Source organism: Taudactylus pleione, unplaced genomic scaffold, assembly GCF_031769625.1.
Source record: "Taudactylus pleione unplaced genomic scaffold, aTauple2 ptg001573l, whole genome shotgun sequence".
NCBI lineage: Eukaryota > Metazoa > Chordata > Amphibia > Anura > Myobatrachidae > Taudactylus > Taudactylus pleione.
The window spans coordinates 6503471-6520317 of record NW_028285970.1 but is presented as its reverse complement, the minus strand read 5'-3'; the positions used below and the strand labels follow the sequence as shown (position 1 = coordinate 6520317).

General features: G+C 41.7%; 1 protein-coding gene across 1 annotated transcript in view; it reads right to left on the bottom strand.

Annotated features, from left to right (window-relative positions):
• VPS13A (vacuolar protein sorting 13 homolog A) overlaps positions 1 to 16847 on the bottom strand; it is a 314889-nt gene that overhangs the window by 149371 nt on the left and 148671 nt on the right. The window contains 9 exon segments of the mRNA XM_088464073.1: positions 472 to 704; positions 781 to 1004; positions 1472 to 1638; positions 1734 to 1864; positions 2482 to 2626; positions 4468 to 4615; positions 7736 to 8043; positions 8190 to 8357; positions 10382 to 10485. Of these exon segments, the coding sequence (XP_088320199.1) occupies positions 472 to 704; positions 781 to 1004; positions 1472 to 1638; positions 1734 to 1864; positions 2482 to 2626; positions 4468 to 4615; positions 7736 to 8043; positions 8190 to 8357; positions 10382 to 10485 (1628 nt within the window).

The window sequence follows — 16847 nt, the reverse complement described above, 5'->3', positions numbered from 1 at the left end:
AATAAGAGGTATCCTGGTAGTACATGGACAGAGGAGTAAACACACGCCCCTACCTGACTGCAATTGTAAAGTGTAAATAAGGCCAAGGCTGAATCACATGCAAGATAAGTAAATCAATAACTCTGGATTGCTTAAATGCACACAGGGCTGGATAACCCCCTGCCAACAAGTGCATAAAAAAAAGATTGTTTTTCCCCAAGAGGTATATGCTATTCCCAACAGTGTCCATGTCTACAATTTGGCCACTGGTAATAGGTTATATTATGAAAAGGCAGCTACTGTATTTGGAATAGAGAACCAATATGTGTACCATGAAGCAAACATGCAAATGCTCATTACAATAAAACCTTTAAAGAAAATAATATAAGGGCAGGGGATATCTTCTTTAATAGTTAGCCAACCAGTTATTTTATTGAACTCGGTCATAACAGTTGTTTAGGTAAATCTACAAAACATATGAGATCATCTCACCGTGGTTATCTTTCCTGTTCTCTTGTCTGGCAGAAAGGGACAGGCCTTCATGTGCAAGTCCTTAACAGCAATAGTCATGTGCTGAACTTCTGGGCTGTTATTAATGGAGAGCTCACACTGTGTTGTAAGTACTAGTGCTGGCGCATCTGCTCTTGACAAATCCGCCACAAAAACAAATTCTGGGTTCTTCACCACTACATTCATCTCCATTTTTGAAACCTGCTGTGTAGGAGCTAAAGACACAAAATAGAAATTCACTTAAAGTCTGTGGTGTTCTAAATGTGTGATGGCAGAAAAGGAGTAACCTACCTGCTTCCTTATTGGTTGATGATGTTTGCTTGCTGCTCTTCAGCGCAACAGAACTTTGTTCATTAGCTTTAATAAATATTTCTGCCACAGTAAGCAGGAACTCAATGCTGGCACACAAGTAGATGTCACGGACAATTACATCCAGCAATGTGCCTTCTCTGCCTTGCTTGTAGCAGACATCTACCATGACATTTTTCTCATATCCGCGCTTCATTTCCAGCATTCTTAAAACAGATACAAAACAATGCATATTCCATATTTGGCTAAATCTATAAGTAGTTTTAGCTATATATATATATATATATATATATATATATATATATATATATATATATATATATATATATATATATATATATATGAAATATTTAAATGAAAAACATGATTATTTTATTTCCATATTGACACATTTAACCCATAATCCCAATGACAACTCTCGTGTTGAAAAATATGGTGTTCTTAAGGAATCCTGTTCACCTGGGAGAGAGCAATGATTACTACGGACTGTGGTATGGTCAACCCAGCCAGGCTTCCTCCAGCCTACATAAGCAGCAAAGTGATTACAAGTGGAAGCCTCATCCATCAGAATAGTGCAATCTAACAGCTCAACTTGAAATTAAAACAATAAAGCCGGAGAACCTACTGACAGGTCGGCTATAAAAATTTCAATTACACAAACATGTCATAATACCTTGGAGTTGCTTTCTGGACAGCTTGTCTCTTATCATCTAACATACAGTTTGTGAGTTTGACTGCAGCGATCATAGACCCATCAGAGGACATTTTTACAGCGGTTTTAATCAGACCCAACTGGAATTCGGCAAGATTCAGACCACTATCTCTTTTATTGACATTTGTCTGTTAAAAGAAGGGTAGCCTGTTAGATAAACGATTTATAGGAGGGAGCAGAAACAAAAGAGGGGTCACACTCTTCCCATTCCGAGCATTATTACCAGGGGTAAGATTGAACTGGAGCTGTACAAATTTAAAGTGAGCGAGTCAAACTGGAAATCCAGCTTTAAGGTTGTCCTGACTTTAGAAGACGTGTACGTTTCAACTACAGCTGCTGTCACCACAGTTGTCCCTATAAGGAAATATACAAAAATAAATCTAAATAAACATTGCATCTCAATGTGGACAACAGAGAAGCATTTAGGTTTTACATAAAATACCTCAAATGCTGATGTCTCTCTAGGCTACAAAACATAAATTTTTCACATCTCAAGAAAGGTGGCATAATCTATGTATATTCTCATTAACATAAGCACTAAACTACTCCACACATATTAAATATTTGAAAAGAAAAAGGCAAAAAAAATAATCAGATACAAGACACTAGTATTTGGCCGCCCAGTATCATTAACCAAAGTTTCAAATAAACCTCTCATCATGTACAAATCGATTAGTATTAAAGGCCAAGTAAGGAGGCAAAGCACTTGTGCTCTGAAACAGACATCCTAAACAATTTTCCATCCTTGTACATTTCAGGAGGGTAAACTAAGACGCACAGTAAACATGTACAAAAGGTGACAGGGACTGGTAACTGTGCAAGGCACCACGTGCCAGCTTACTAAAAGATGCAAAACTGTAAACAGCATACAGGGGCAGTGCTATTAGTTTAATGTTTACCATTGGGGTATCCATACAGACAGCCAAAGTAACGAAAACTCAAATCTACAATGGAATGAGATGTAAAAATACCTGAAGAAATTTGGGTTGTGCTGTTCCCACCACTGCTTGCACCTTTTCCATTATTTCTCTCCGAATCAGACTTTTCCACTGTTTCTCCTAGATTCTCATTCAAAGTCCTAAGGATAGTTGTCAAGTCATCCTGTCCCAGAATAAGCTAAGAACAAGAACAGCAAAACATCACAAAGGAACCCCATTTCATAAGGGTGGCATCATACATATCCAGACAATTTATCATTTCAACAACTTTTAATGTAAATTGAGCAGCTAACATTTTATTTCTAGCAACTTACTTTGTTAAGACAGTAGTATAGGCAGCCCCACTGCAACACATGGTGCTCACTGCCACAGTGTTATGACACACTGTGCTATTACAGCAGTCAGAGTTGTGGTTCTGTATCTGATAATAGATATGCAGTTCACTACTAGTGCTCCAAAGGCTTGTGCAAGGCACTAGTATGGGGCCACAGGCTGATGCAAGGTGCTATTAGGGGAACCCATTCTGACACAAGGCGCTACTAGGGGGCCACAAGCTGTTGCACGGTGCATTTGGGAGGCCAAAAGATAGTGTAAAACACAGACTGTTGCAGTGAGCTACTTGGGGACCACAGGCTGCTGCAGAATGCCATGGAGGAGCTTCAGGTTGGTCAATCATACAGTGTAACATCTAAGGCTGGCCATTGCCAAAACAAAGAACACCTCATTAGCTTTATATAATGATTTGACACATCTTCAATTGTGGCACTCATGTCAAAATGTATATTCTGACAACAATGATCAGGCTACGTCACACATTATAACAATATTTGTTGGCTCTTTAAAATATGCTTCAGAAAACTTGAATGAATTATAATATGTTACCATAGACAATCATATTATGCATCGATTCAGGCATCTACATATTATTGTTTTTAATATATTGTAACGCATTTTGAATTTCATACAAACGGACCACAGACTTTTTGACCACATACTTTTGGATTTTTAATTCCTATTTTACTGTGTACGGATAATTTTACAAGAGACATTAAAAGTTATTTGTACACATCTGAAAATATTTTTGTCATGGTTTTTGTTCAAGCCTGAATTTTTTGTACCTATGAAGGGTTAATATATCTACCGTCTGCTACAGGAGCTAATGAAAACATACTGAAGGTTATACCTTAAAGGTAGATATAACTGTGACTCTCCCATTTCAAATAACTTTTAACTCTATGTAAAATAATAAAGCTGCTGGTGACCCAAGTGATAGCGATGCCCACACCAACCAATCAATCCATCAGAGCAACATGCACAGTCCAGTTAGGCCACAAATGTACATCCAAGAAGCCAGGTCTCTTATGGTGCAAAAGAGGCCCATTAGTGTACTCTAAAGAGGACTGCACACATTTTACTACCATATACAATAATCCAATTGATGCTTATTATTATGAGACATGAGGTGGTTAAGGGGGCCACTCATGCTTCAAGAACAAGAGAACTGCCCAATACTGCTGCCAATTCCACAGTCCGTGTGTTCGGCATAATAATAGTCTTGCCCTTTGAACTTCTCCCTATGATTACTTCCCGATTTACAGTTTTCTCATAGAGCTCAAACATTAATAATAAAAATAAAAGCAGGACGTTTGCCATTTATCTATATCAAGAAACTAAACAAAGTTATTTAGACCATTGTGTCAGGCATGTAATTTATTTTGAAAGCTTGTAATGTAACCTTTTTCATTTCGCTAACAGAACTGTCAAGTTAACAAAATCTGCCAGGTATTTGCAACACAATGCAGCATCTGGCTTGTAACACCAAACTAAACACAAGCCATCTAGACCTTGCCAGGTATAAGGGGATATATGGTTCTCCAGACACCAATAGCAAAAACTAAAACTGCTAAAGCAAATTAACATAACCAATGATTCACGTTAGTTCAAAACATAGATTACATTGACATTCCAGATCTACTATTCTAACATCCACTTTAGAGAACTGCAGCAAAGGAAACCTACATTCATGGGTTTAAGTTGTCCAACGATATTAATATCAGGAATATCATTGTACCAGCCAGCTGCCAAATTGCGCTGAATCGTGATGTTCAAGTTTAATGGCTGGAGAAGTTGTACTTCTGAAAGTAATGAGCCATTTTCATAAACTGTTCTGGTGAAGAAAACAAAAACATAAAAGAGATTCAAACATTTTGAACTCAATTGGTAGTACAGAGTTCAAGCACATATAAAACTTTGGCAAATTGCAATTTTAGGAATGCAAGCCTACCATGTTTGTCACCAATTTCATAATCTACAGAAGGAGCACCATTTGTGACATGATCTGTGGAGAAGATGACTGATTGCAACAATTGCAGGACTCCATCTGTAGTATTATTTGCACCACTGTGGCTATGTCTTCCCCTTTTCCCACACCCTGCACATGCTGAAGGACATGTTTTAGTGTACTGCCTGATGCTACAATACCTTAACTTAATCAATAAACTGTGCTGCTAAGTGCACTTATGTAAAAGTAAATTATAAAATGTTTACAAAAAAAAAATTCAAATGTGTCATAAAAAAACTTATTTAAATTTACATCAGTCCACGGGGGATTGGGCCACATCTATCAGCATTATACCACCATTTCAGTACCCATTCCAGCAGGTGGTTCGGTGAAAGGGATAGCTAGCCCTGCACTTCAGCCCCAGCAGAAGATGAAAGACTGCATTCATGGAATCAATAACAGCAGCAGGAACCCAGATGCCCTGGGGTCTCTTGTAGACACACTGGTTGGGAGATTTAAAGATAAACCTGAATTAGGGGAATCAGGGAGGAGAGGAGGCTAAACATCCCCTCACTCTGGCAGTGGGTGGACAGGGAAATTGGACAAACACTCATACCTCTAAAAGTAATGTTAAAAGTATAAATCAGGGCCAAGTTATGTAACATGCAACATAAATGAAACCAGTTAAAGGGTACAGTTGGCTTGGTTACCCACTGCCGACCTTTCTGTGAAACATGTGTAGAAAGGGCAGCAAAACCCAGTGTGTATCATTACTACATTTCATCAATATGTAACTACTCTTTTAAGAGTTACTATTGAGCAAAACTATCTTCTTATATATCCTGCTAAAATCCTGTGACCTACAGATAAAAGCTACCACTGTAACTCATCCTTGGCTGTCCTGAGTCAATGCACTACTTGCTACCCTGTACTCCTGGTTCAAAATAATTGTTCAGTAGGAACCAACCCCAATCACAAGCAAAGAGGTGCTGCAGCAGCTACACACCCTACCCAGAGGTACAGTAAGTGGTGCTTGTCAATGAGCATGACAGTGACATAAACTAATCTCTTACAACTGAGGGTTCTATAATCATGGTATAGTTTGCACTTAAGAGTCAGTGAGATAAATAGCATCAGTAAGCGTGGTTGAAGGTTACTGAAGGTAAAAGGAACCCCAAATCTGTAAAACCACCTCTCACAGATAAGGTGGCACATTAAGTCGGTGATTTAATCATATACAGTATATGAGCAATTCTCTAAATATACAGTCAGGTGCATAAATATTGGGACATTGACAGAATTTTCATATTTTGGCCTCTTTTCACCACCACAATGGCTTTGAAATGAAACAAACAAGATGTGCTTTAACTGCAGACTTTCAGATTTAATTTGAGGGTAATTACATCCAAATCAGGTGAACGGTGTAGAAATTACAACAGTTTCTATATGTGCCTCCCACTTTTTAAGGGGCCAAAAGTAATGGGACAAACTAAACAATCCTAAATCTAACTTTCACTTTTTAATACTTTGTTGCAAATCCTTTGCAGGCAATTACAGCCTGAAGTCTGGAACGCATAGCCATCACCAGACGCTGGGTTTCATCCCTGGTGATGCTCTGCCAGGCCTCTACTGCAAATGTCTTCAGTTCCTGCTTGTTCTTGGGGCATTTTCCCTTCAGTTTTGTCTTCATCAAGTGAAATGCATGCTCAATCGGATTCAGGCCAGGGGATTGACTTGGCCATTGCATAACATTCCACTTTTTAGCCTTAAAAACTCTTTGGTTGTTTTTGCAGTATGCTTCGGGTCATGGTCATTGTCCATCTGCATTGTGAAGCGCCGTCCAATGAGTTCTGAAGCATTTGACTGAATATGAGCATATAATATTGCCCGAAACACTTCAGAATTCATTCTGCTGCTTTTGTCATCAATAAATACAAGGGAACCAGTTCTATTGGCAGCCATACATGCCCACGCCATTACACTACCACCACCATGCTTCACTGATGAGGTGGTATGTTTTGGATCATGAGCAGTTCCTTTCCTTCTCCATACTCTTCTCTTTCCATCACTCTGGTACAAGTTGATCTTTGTCTCATCTGTCCATAGGATGTTGTTCCAGAACTGTTATGGCTTTTTTAGATGTTATTTGGCAAACTCTAATCTGGTCTTCCTGTTTTTGAGGCTCACCAATGGTCTACATCTTGTGGTGAACCCTCTATATTCACTCTTGTGACGTCTTTTCTTTGACACCTATACACCTACCTCCTGGAGAGTGTTCTTGATTTGGCCAACTGTTGTGAAGGGGTTTTTCTTCACCAGGGAAATAATGCTGTCATCCACCACAGTTGTCTTCCGGGTCTTTTGGTGTTACTGAGATCACCGGTGAGTTCTTTCTTTTTAAGAATGTTCCAAACAGTTGATTTGGCCACACCTAATGTTTTTGCTATCTCTCTGATGGGTTTGTTTTGATTTTTCAGCCTAATGATGGCTTGCTTCACTGATAGTGACAGCTCTTTGGATCTCATATTGAGAGTCAACAGCAACTGATTCCAAATGCAAATGTCACACTTAGAATGTACTCCAGACCTTTTACCTGTTTAATTGATAATGAAATAACGAGGGAATAGCCCACACCTGTCCATGAAATAGCTTTTGAGTTGATAGTCCCATTACTTTTGGCCCCTTGAAAAGTGGGAGGCACATATAGAAACCGTTGTAATTCCTACACCGTTCACCTGATTTGGATGTAATTACCCTCAAATTAAATCTGAAAGTCTGCAGTTAAAGTACATCTTGTTTATCCCATTTCAAAGCCATTGTGGTGGTGAATAGAGGCCAAAATATGAAAATTCTGTCAATGTCCCAATATTTATGCACCTGACTGTGTATATATATATATATATATATATATATATATATCATAATAAGGACACTGTTTCTTTAGGTGAGATAGTTTAACATTATTCTTGTGAAAACTAACAATACTTCAAATTTCTTATTACCTACCTGTATAATTTGAGGTCGCTCAGCTTCACGGTAATACAGTCAGTCACAGGAGGAAGATTACTACAGGGTTTTAATGTCACAATGGAAAACTGGTTCTTTATGTTGATGAGACCTAAATCTGCAACCAATACATTTGTAGAAGTAGAAGATTGTGGTACAATGACAACAGGGGCTTTGATGTCAATATCCAAGGCAAGTCGGAAACTGCGCTGGGCAAGCTCTTTAACACCACTTGCTGCTTTTTCTGCTGCGTGTACTGTGGCTTCAGTCAATGCTTCCTTGGCTGCTTGAAAGTTATTTACAAAAGCCTATAAATAATTATAAGAAATTAGAATGGCAGTATAACAATCTGCACAGTATAGATAATAGGATTGGCTAATACTACCATATAAATAATTCCGCAAACACACACATACAGTATATAATAGTGACATGTAAACTAAAGTTGATTTACCAAAATTGCTGAAACAAATTTGTTAACAAAGATGACTTGTATGCACCCAACGGTCAGTGAGATTGAGCTATCCACTATATTCATATCACTGTAGGCAGCACCTTCAGTAGCATCAACAAAGGAGTACATTTTAAAACTAAACACTTCTTTTCCAGTAATGTAAAGAGCCTGAAATAGAAATACAAATAGTATTAAAACAAGGAAGTATCAAAGAATACATCTGATATTTAGTAATTGTGCAAAATGCCTAAGATGTCCTTGCTTAGACACAGCACATCAGTATACATTGCTAACTTTAAAAGTTATATATTTCTACCTTTCCTTTCATGATAGCATGTATTTGCTGATAAATAAACTACATTACATATACAAGTGTGATTTTACTACATGGGAAACTGAACCTTATATTATTTGAATCAATATAGGCCCGTATTCAATTAGGGAGCGAAAAAGTCCGTGCTGCACTTTTCGCCCCACATCGGAGCTTTTCTGGGGAGAAAGTATCGGGCACGTGCCCGCTTTATCCCCATATTCAATTTGGAGCCGTGACAACAGGGGCCTGCGGAAAGGTAAGTATCGGGAAAAATAGGGGAATTTCGTGAATTCATCCTGGGACCCCCCTAATGATGTCCAGACATGGGGGATCACTCTGGGTACCCCCGTTTACCCCTGCAGAATGTGTTCTGCATTTTTAAATAGCCACGGCAGGTGTTTTTTCCCGACAATGAAGAAGTGTTGCAGAAGAGCACTTTTTATTTTCGTTTTCAAAAGTGTTCCCATCAAATTTGGGGTACATGAAAAAGGGTACTAGCATATTTTTAAGTCCCTAAAGTAATTTTTAAAAAATCCTGCAAAAATGCACCTGCCTATTCTAGAAAACACCTTCCGCATACTTACAGAATAGTTCTGAACCTATTTTCCCTATTTTTAACCCTAAAGCTAAAATAATTTTTTTGACACAGTTCATTTTTAGGGGCTATTCCCAGGGGTGCAGGCTATTTTTTTAAAGCCTGCACCCCTAAACCCCAATTCTGCACTTTTTTTCGCCATGTAAAACATGGTGAAAAGTTATCCCCGTTTTGTTTCAAAGACTTCAAACCTGCGAAGTCTTTGAAATTGAGAATGGGGATGATTGAAATAGGCGAAAATGACGTCATCGGCGATAAATTATCGCCGATTCCGACTTTTGGCAACCTAATTGAATAGCCCCCATGGAGAGAAGGGTGGGGTTCCAATGCATACCATAATTTTAAACATAATAAGAGGTGCTACCATGCAGGTGCACAGTCTAAGCACTAATGAATTGTCAAAATAATTTTGATAAACTCTACAATTAACATGGAGTATAAGTGAGGTTCTAAGTACATGTGTTGGCAAAAATGTCTGCCCATCCACCACGTCAAGGTGAACCCCATCAGCTGGATCCTTAACATACCTAATTCTAGCACAATTTTTTCTTCAATGTCTGCCACGATTGAGTATATAACTTGTATTAGCATGTAAGTAAAGTATACCACCACAGTTACAATGCACAGCTTGGGAGACTCCTCTCATCATCCCTCTACCTAAAAAGACTCAAAGTTCTCACTCGTCTATGTGAAGAACAGCAAGTGGTCAGAGTTTTAGATTTTAAACACAAACGGTAACCAACAGCAACTACAGCTGGTTACAATACACAGTTCATAATTCTTATGTAGCACAATTCATGAATTCCATTTCTCTGTCTACACTACACGATAATCTGTCCAATCAGGCTGGTTGGAACAAAAATCTGGTAACGTATGGGTGCACATGGCAATTGACCATTTGCTCCCAAATGCCTGAAAAACTGACAAAAACTATCGTTCTGACAAATTGGTTAAATGAAACGGATTTATCTAATTTGTCTGAACAACCATTTTTGGCAGTTTTTCAGTGTTTGGGAACAAATGGTCGATTTTAATTTTCTACCATACATTACCAGATTTTTGTTCCAACCAGCAAGATTGGACAGATAATCTTATAGTGTGGACCAAGCTTAAACTGCAGGGATAACAATATAAAAATGAGTTGTTCAATTGTTGTTTGTTTTTAACTTTATTTACAGGCATATCATTTACATTGGTGTTGTTTCAGTGTTTACTGCTCTCAACCTCCCTCAAAATATGCATGTGCAGCAGAATCAATGAATGACACAAACAATGTAATCATACCTTTTTATATTGGGCTGCGTTGTCTGAATCTAGGATAACAATATTTTTTAATTTGGCCAGCATTTCTGTTGACTTCTTCCTCATTATCACTTCAGAATCCAATCCTACATTACAAAGAACTTGTTTTAGGGACAATTAAAAAATAATTCTCAACTATTTTTTACATTAATGCTCATTTTAAAAGAAGTGAATCATCACCAGTGGTACAGTTATATTTTTATCCATAAGAAATATTGAGGCTTGAATGGAGGATCAAATAAAAGGGCTTTCATTATTATTTTTTTAATGTAAACTAAGCCTGAATAAGAACATTGGCACTTTAAATAAAATCAAATGATCTTTTATCCTTCCAGGCTAATACACCACATCCTACAGGGATAGTGAGAGGGGAGGTTCTGACCTCCAGAAGTGCCCCCTGGACAAGGGTGCTTTCTCACTGGTCTGCTTCAGCAGTATATCATTTTATCTTTTTTCTTTTGAATTTATGGCTGTTGTGGTGACTTAGAAGCAGACAGCAATCTGGAACAGGGCGCAGAGAAAACGGTTACTGGTACCTCCTCCAGCCCTTTCACACAATGTGGGACAGTCATCTAGGGAGACTACATACACAGATAGTAAATGGAGGCCACTGTGACTTTGGCTATGTACAACAGCACCAGACTGGCAGGGGATGTGGTCCTGGTAAGAGGCTAGGTTCCATAAGTTGCAGGCGGTCTCCGTTGGCCTAGGGGCCTGATTCAGACCCGGTCGCTAGCAAGCGTTCGCTCGTTGCTGGCGATATTTGCAAATGTGCACGTACTAGTCCGAGCGATCCCACAGGGGACACTGGAGATCAAGACACTGGGGTATAGACGGGTGGATGAGTGGAGCTGGCACTTTAAAGCTATAAGTGTGAGTGACTCCTCCCCCTCTGTCCCCCAGAAGCCCCAGTTAGAGAATTGGAGCCCGAGGAGACGGAACAGAATCAGAAGACATAACTGAGGAGAGGGAGCCAAACAACAAGGACAGCAAAAGCCGATAGAAACATACATAACAGAATGTAATGTATACAACATGTATAAAAAAGAACACAATGGCAGGTAAAGCAGCGCTGGGAGGGCGTCCAGTGTCCCCTGTGGAATCGGAGAAAGGGATTTTACTGGTAAGTACCAAAATCCTATTTTTTCCTTCATCCACCAGGGGACACTGGAGATCAAGACACTGGGGACATCCCAAAGTTTTCCTCCCTCGGGTGGGAGAGCCCTGAGTAACCTGCAAAACCCTGCAACTAAAAGCAGATTCTGAGGCCGCAAAGGTCACAAAGAGCGAAACTGCGAACCGTGGACCACAGACCCACACGAAAACAGGATTTTGGTACTTACCGATAAATCCCTTTCTCCGATTCCACAGGGGACACTGGAGTTCAAGACAGTGGGGTATAGACGGTGGTAGAGTAGAGCCTGGCACTTTAAATAATTTAGAAGTGTGACTGGCTCCTCCCCCTCTATGCCCCATCAGCCCCAGTTTAAGAACTGAGCCCGAGAGGAGACGGAGGACAAAAGGAATATGAGGAGAAGGAGAAGACCACAGAACGGAACAAGACCGACTGAAGGAGAACACAGGAACCCACTGCAGGGAACACATGCAGTCACACAACCATATAAGGACCAAACAAAACGGCAAGTACGCCTCGCTGGGCGGGCGTCCAGTGTCCCCTGTGGAATCGGAGAAAGGGATTTATCGGTAAGTACCAAAATCCTGTTTTCTCCTTCATCCACTAGGGGACACTGGAGTTCAAGACAGTGGGGACGTCCCAAAGCCAACCTCCCGGGTGGGAAGCGCGGAGAACTTGTTGACCCTTCTGAAAAACCGAAGCCGGGACCGCCCAGAAACGGAGGCCCAATGGAAAGGCAAGAGCTGAGGATCAAGTGCCGTAGAGCCAGGAGACAATGAGAACTCCTTGCTGAACAGTCACAGAAATTCCAAAACCTACTGCGTAAATCGAGTGGAAAAAAAAAACGACTAGCCAGAGAACACCCGCAGATGAGAGGCATCAGAACACTGCAAGCTCAGCTGAAACAGACCAAGCCAGAGCGCAGGGAGCAGAGAACCCCAACCAGAATCCATAGGAGAAGGGCAGGAACACGAGACAAAACTCGAGAAAACAGGAAGCTGCAACAGTCGCAGATAGCAGAATCCCAGCACTGCTGGACTTAAATCATATAGATGGAAGTATAACGATACCAATCTACAGATACAGAGCTGATCCTGTCCACAAACTCCAACAAAGAGTATGCAGGGAGGCAAAAGGCAACACCGAACAGTCACCCTGAACCATCCTAGATGTCCAACTATTACAAGGTTGTTAACCAGCGGAAGGGTTAGACCATAGAAGTCTCCAACGAGTAGAGATCCCACTGGACATGAGGCGGATTCGAGAGGATTGAGAATACAATTCCTTTCAGAGGGTCAGACAGCAGAACAACCCATTCTGAGAACAGAGGGAGAAAACAGTCACTGAAACCCTGCAGCTGAAAAGAAAACCACAGCCACAAACTCCAAACAACTTCCAACATGATGGAAGTGCGTGGTCAGTAGCAACTGCTGGCCCGAACATAGTAAAAAAACAACCAGGATATCCTAGCGGTAAAAGAGCATGGATGCAATAGCCACCCAGGGAGCGCTACCAATATAGGGAAGCATCCCATACAGCAAGGCTAGAGCACTAGGACAACTATGAAGGTACCAGTCAGGCATCTGTCAGTGTGCTGAAAATCTCAACAGATACTGAACAGGAAAACCAACCAACCAGGCCCCCTGCATAGAACATAGTGACTGTCACACTGTAATGTAAAGATGTGCACTAGCCCAGAGATGCGCTTCAGTCCATAACCCCCACAGATTTCAGTAGAATAGTGTCACTAATCTCAATGTTGGAACTATGCACCCACACACCAGGAAAACTCTAAAGTGTAGAGCCACCTGATTAAAATAGTGGATGGCTGCTAGGACAGCAGCTAGGGTGCGGAAGGGAGAATAACGCTATGTATGTCAGGTTGCATGAAATAGGAGCATCTTCCGAGGCATTAGTAAGCTCTTACCTGTGAGCGACCAGAAGCTTTCTGGACGCTATGTAGAATGTCACTGACCTTTTCCATCACATAGTAACCTGCCACGTTAGGTATAGAGTAGCTTCAGTGGGCTGAGACCAATGTCTACAGCACGGACTTCAGTCTGGAGATGTGCAGTAGAAAATACTGTAGAAACTAGCAAAACGTTAGTGGAGACAAGAAGGTCGTACAACAGGACTCTATACCTGAGCATGTTCCATTAGGGATGTGTATCCATATAGAGATTATACATATACCCCAAAAACAGTCTGCTAGTGTAAGTATCCTTACATTAACACTTATAACGGTGAAGTGCATATTATGCCCACCAATCTAATACAACCCAGGCCTGACCCTGCCTATATCAGCGGGTGGCCATAGGCCTTCATGTAATTTAATTAATTAAGCCCTGAGGATGGAATAGAACCTGGATTCTCTATGTACTGATAGAAATGTACCTAGGGGCCCTTTAGAGACTCCTTTTATTGAGATATGCGACAAGACAATAATATGGAGTACCAGAATCGATACTGAGAAGGGTACCTATACATAGACATAGTATGTGTTAGTTATCCCAAGTAAAGAAGGGACATATCTTAGGAAATATTCATACAAGGAACGGTTATAGTATAATATATATACCCACGTACACACCGACAAACATAATTGCATGAGAAGGCAATCTCTTTGAAAGGAAGAGTTAGTGCCAACATAGTAAGTTTACTTGTCAGACTCCTGCACCAGGAGATCAGAATGCCATATATATGTCCTGCATTCTTGTTGTATGTTTGCTACCAAGTGCGCTACTGGAGTGTAGTTGTAAATAATAATAATAGTAATAAGGTCCCCCGAAAAGGGGCGCCGTAGATAAAGACTGACGGGAACAGAACTAACACCCCAGGAGGGTGTAAGCACATATCTTTATATACATGTGTGGACACACAAGAAGGCCCCAGTCATGTATAGGGTCCATACTAGAAGCAATGCCTTAGGGAATTGTGACTATCACTATGTAAGCTGCAGAACATGACTCTAGTTTATAGAGCCACTATTTAATATGTATTGATAAAGCCTACAGTTTCTGTAATTCCCAGGCGGCTTCCCATCCGTGGAGTTATAGGTAACCTAATGATTGTGGAAGTATAGGCATCCTACACACACACACACATATATATATATATATATATATAAAACACAACCAAATCCCTAGGGAGAGATAGTGTAAAGTGGAGTTTTGTACCAACTACCGCTTCAGGAGAGTCAAGCCTCCAGTTGCAGCATGCTAGGTATCAGACATAAAACTGATCAGAACAGATCCTACCCTTGTTCTTATGGTAAGGATAAAAAGTGATATCCACATATGCATACCTACATACAAGATTAGTAGGAGACAATTTTTTTTTTTTTTTTTTTTTTTTTTTAACTAAAACATGAATCATAGTAGAGCCATAGAAGGAACTGAGCCCCAGGACAAAATTCACTCCAGACATGTATATGTTCTAAGGCAGGGCTTAGTATAAAATACAAATATATATACACATTCATGTGCCGTGGGTGGCCATCATTCTGCTACAGCATTGGGGCAGGATATTTTTGTAGCGCGCTGTCCCAGACTGGTATCTGTTACCGGTAACCACCTCCCTGGCAGTGCGTCACTAACTTAACCTAGTGTGTGCTGCCAAGGGAGCACATAAGATATAAATCTATATAGATGCACATATGCATACCTTTTAAGGGAAGCACAGAAGGCTGGTGAGAACTGGAAGTTTTTAAAACCAGCCTATAATTTAGCGTATATGCATGTTCATTTAGGCAGGGTAACTAGTGCACCATGAGGTAGCCTTCACAGACTATGATAAATATTTCATAGATGGGACTAGAACCCACTGTGTATTGCTCACCTGTCCACTGCATTAGCTGGTTGCTATTCAGGCTCATTCCGGGCGCGGAGTGCGCGCTAACCGGAGAGCAAGTCCGGAAGTCAGGCAATTAGATTAAGCTAGGCGCCCCTTGCTATAGAACCAAGTGAAAGCCTGACAGGGGTTAATACCCAGCGCTGCAAAACGGCGGGACTATGTCCAGTCCGCACAAAGCTTTCATGTGCATTTGGATCCAAGTACTATCAGACGAGATCGGGCGTGTTCATGTAGAATACAATTACCCAGAGCCACTAGCTACAACGCAGAACTCGCCTCCATGTGAGAGGAGACCGGAAAACTATGGCGTCGCTGGAATGCAGGCCGCACCAAACACAGGTCCCTTTCCTTATATAACTAAAGGAAAGCCCTACTGGGACTTGCCAGCTGTACACTATGGTTGCACAGGCTGTTCTTGCGAGCAAAAGGGGGTGGGGGCCACGGTGTCTCCTCTTATAATAGGAGAGCTGTGCATAGTTACCAGAGTGAGTGCGGCAGCACCACATGTCACAACCCCGTTAAGTAACACCTCCTCTACTAAACAAGAGAGGTAAGCAATATGCAGCTAAGGTGCTGGGCAGGGCAGGAGACATGGACCCAGCGGGGTTCAGTTGCGGCTGGCCCCACTGACTCTGGGAGGGTCGGGGGACCCGAACACAGCCAGGTTCAGCTGCGGCGGGCTCTGCTGAATCGGAGGCTGTATAAAGCTTTCCCTTTGAAGCGGGAAGCCTGATAGTGGCCGAACTGTGTAGCATAAATATATATTCCACCTGACTAGCACCGCCCCCCAACAGAACTGCACAAGCGGAGTTATAGTGCACCCTCTGAATTACTTAGCATGCGCAACTGCGTGTGGGTGGGTGCAGCAAATAGCTGCACTGCAGCAGGTGAAAACTAACTAAACTGTGTGTACACAGGTGTTTACCACTGCCCTTAAGAGGGAAGCGGGGGTGATCTGGCAGGCACTGGTCCGTGCTGCAATCATCACTGAGCCTCCAGCGGAGCAGCCACTTAGGGGCCCAGACCTCTCCCTGCATCTCATGCGCTGAAGCGTGCGGCCACTACGGCAGATAGGTGGAGAAGGGCGGCGCCTGTTGCTCTCTAGGGCGCTGCAATGGCCGTCGGACCTAAGCCCCGCCCCTTCACTGCCGGGAACGGAGCCCCGGCACTAGTGCCGACCTTTGGCTGCTCTGTAAGGAGCTGCAATAGAGGCTGTATACTGCGGGACTTAATTAAGGCAGCCCGCGTTACAGACCCCCCGAAAGCCAGCGCCGGTGCTAGAGAACTGCGCTGCTTAAAAGCTCTTTACTAGGGGAGCGCTATTATGGCAGCCCCTGAAAGCCGTGTGCACGCGGCAGTTGAGGGAGAGCCCGACCACAGATGGCGCCGCTAGTATGCATGACGCACCAATAAACCTACGCCCCCCGCTTGCTCTGGTGTTCTCACCGGGATGCCTAACTT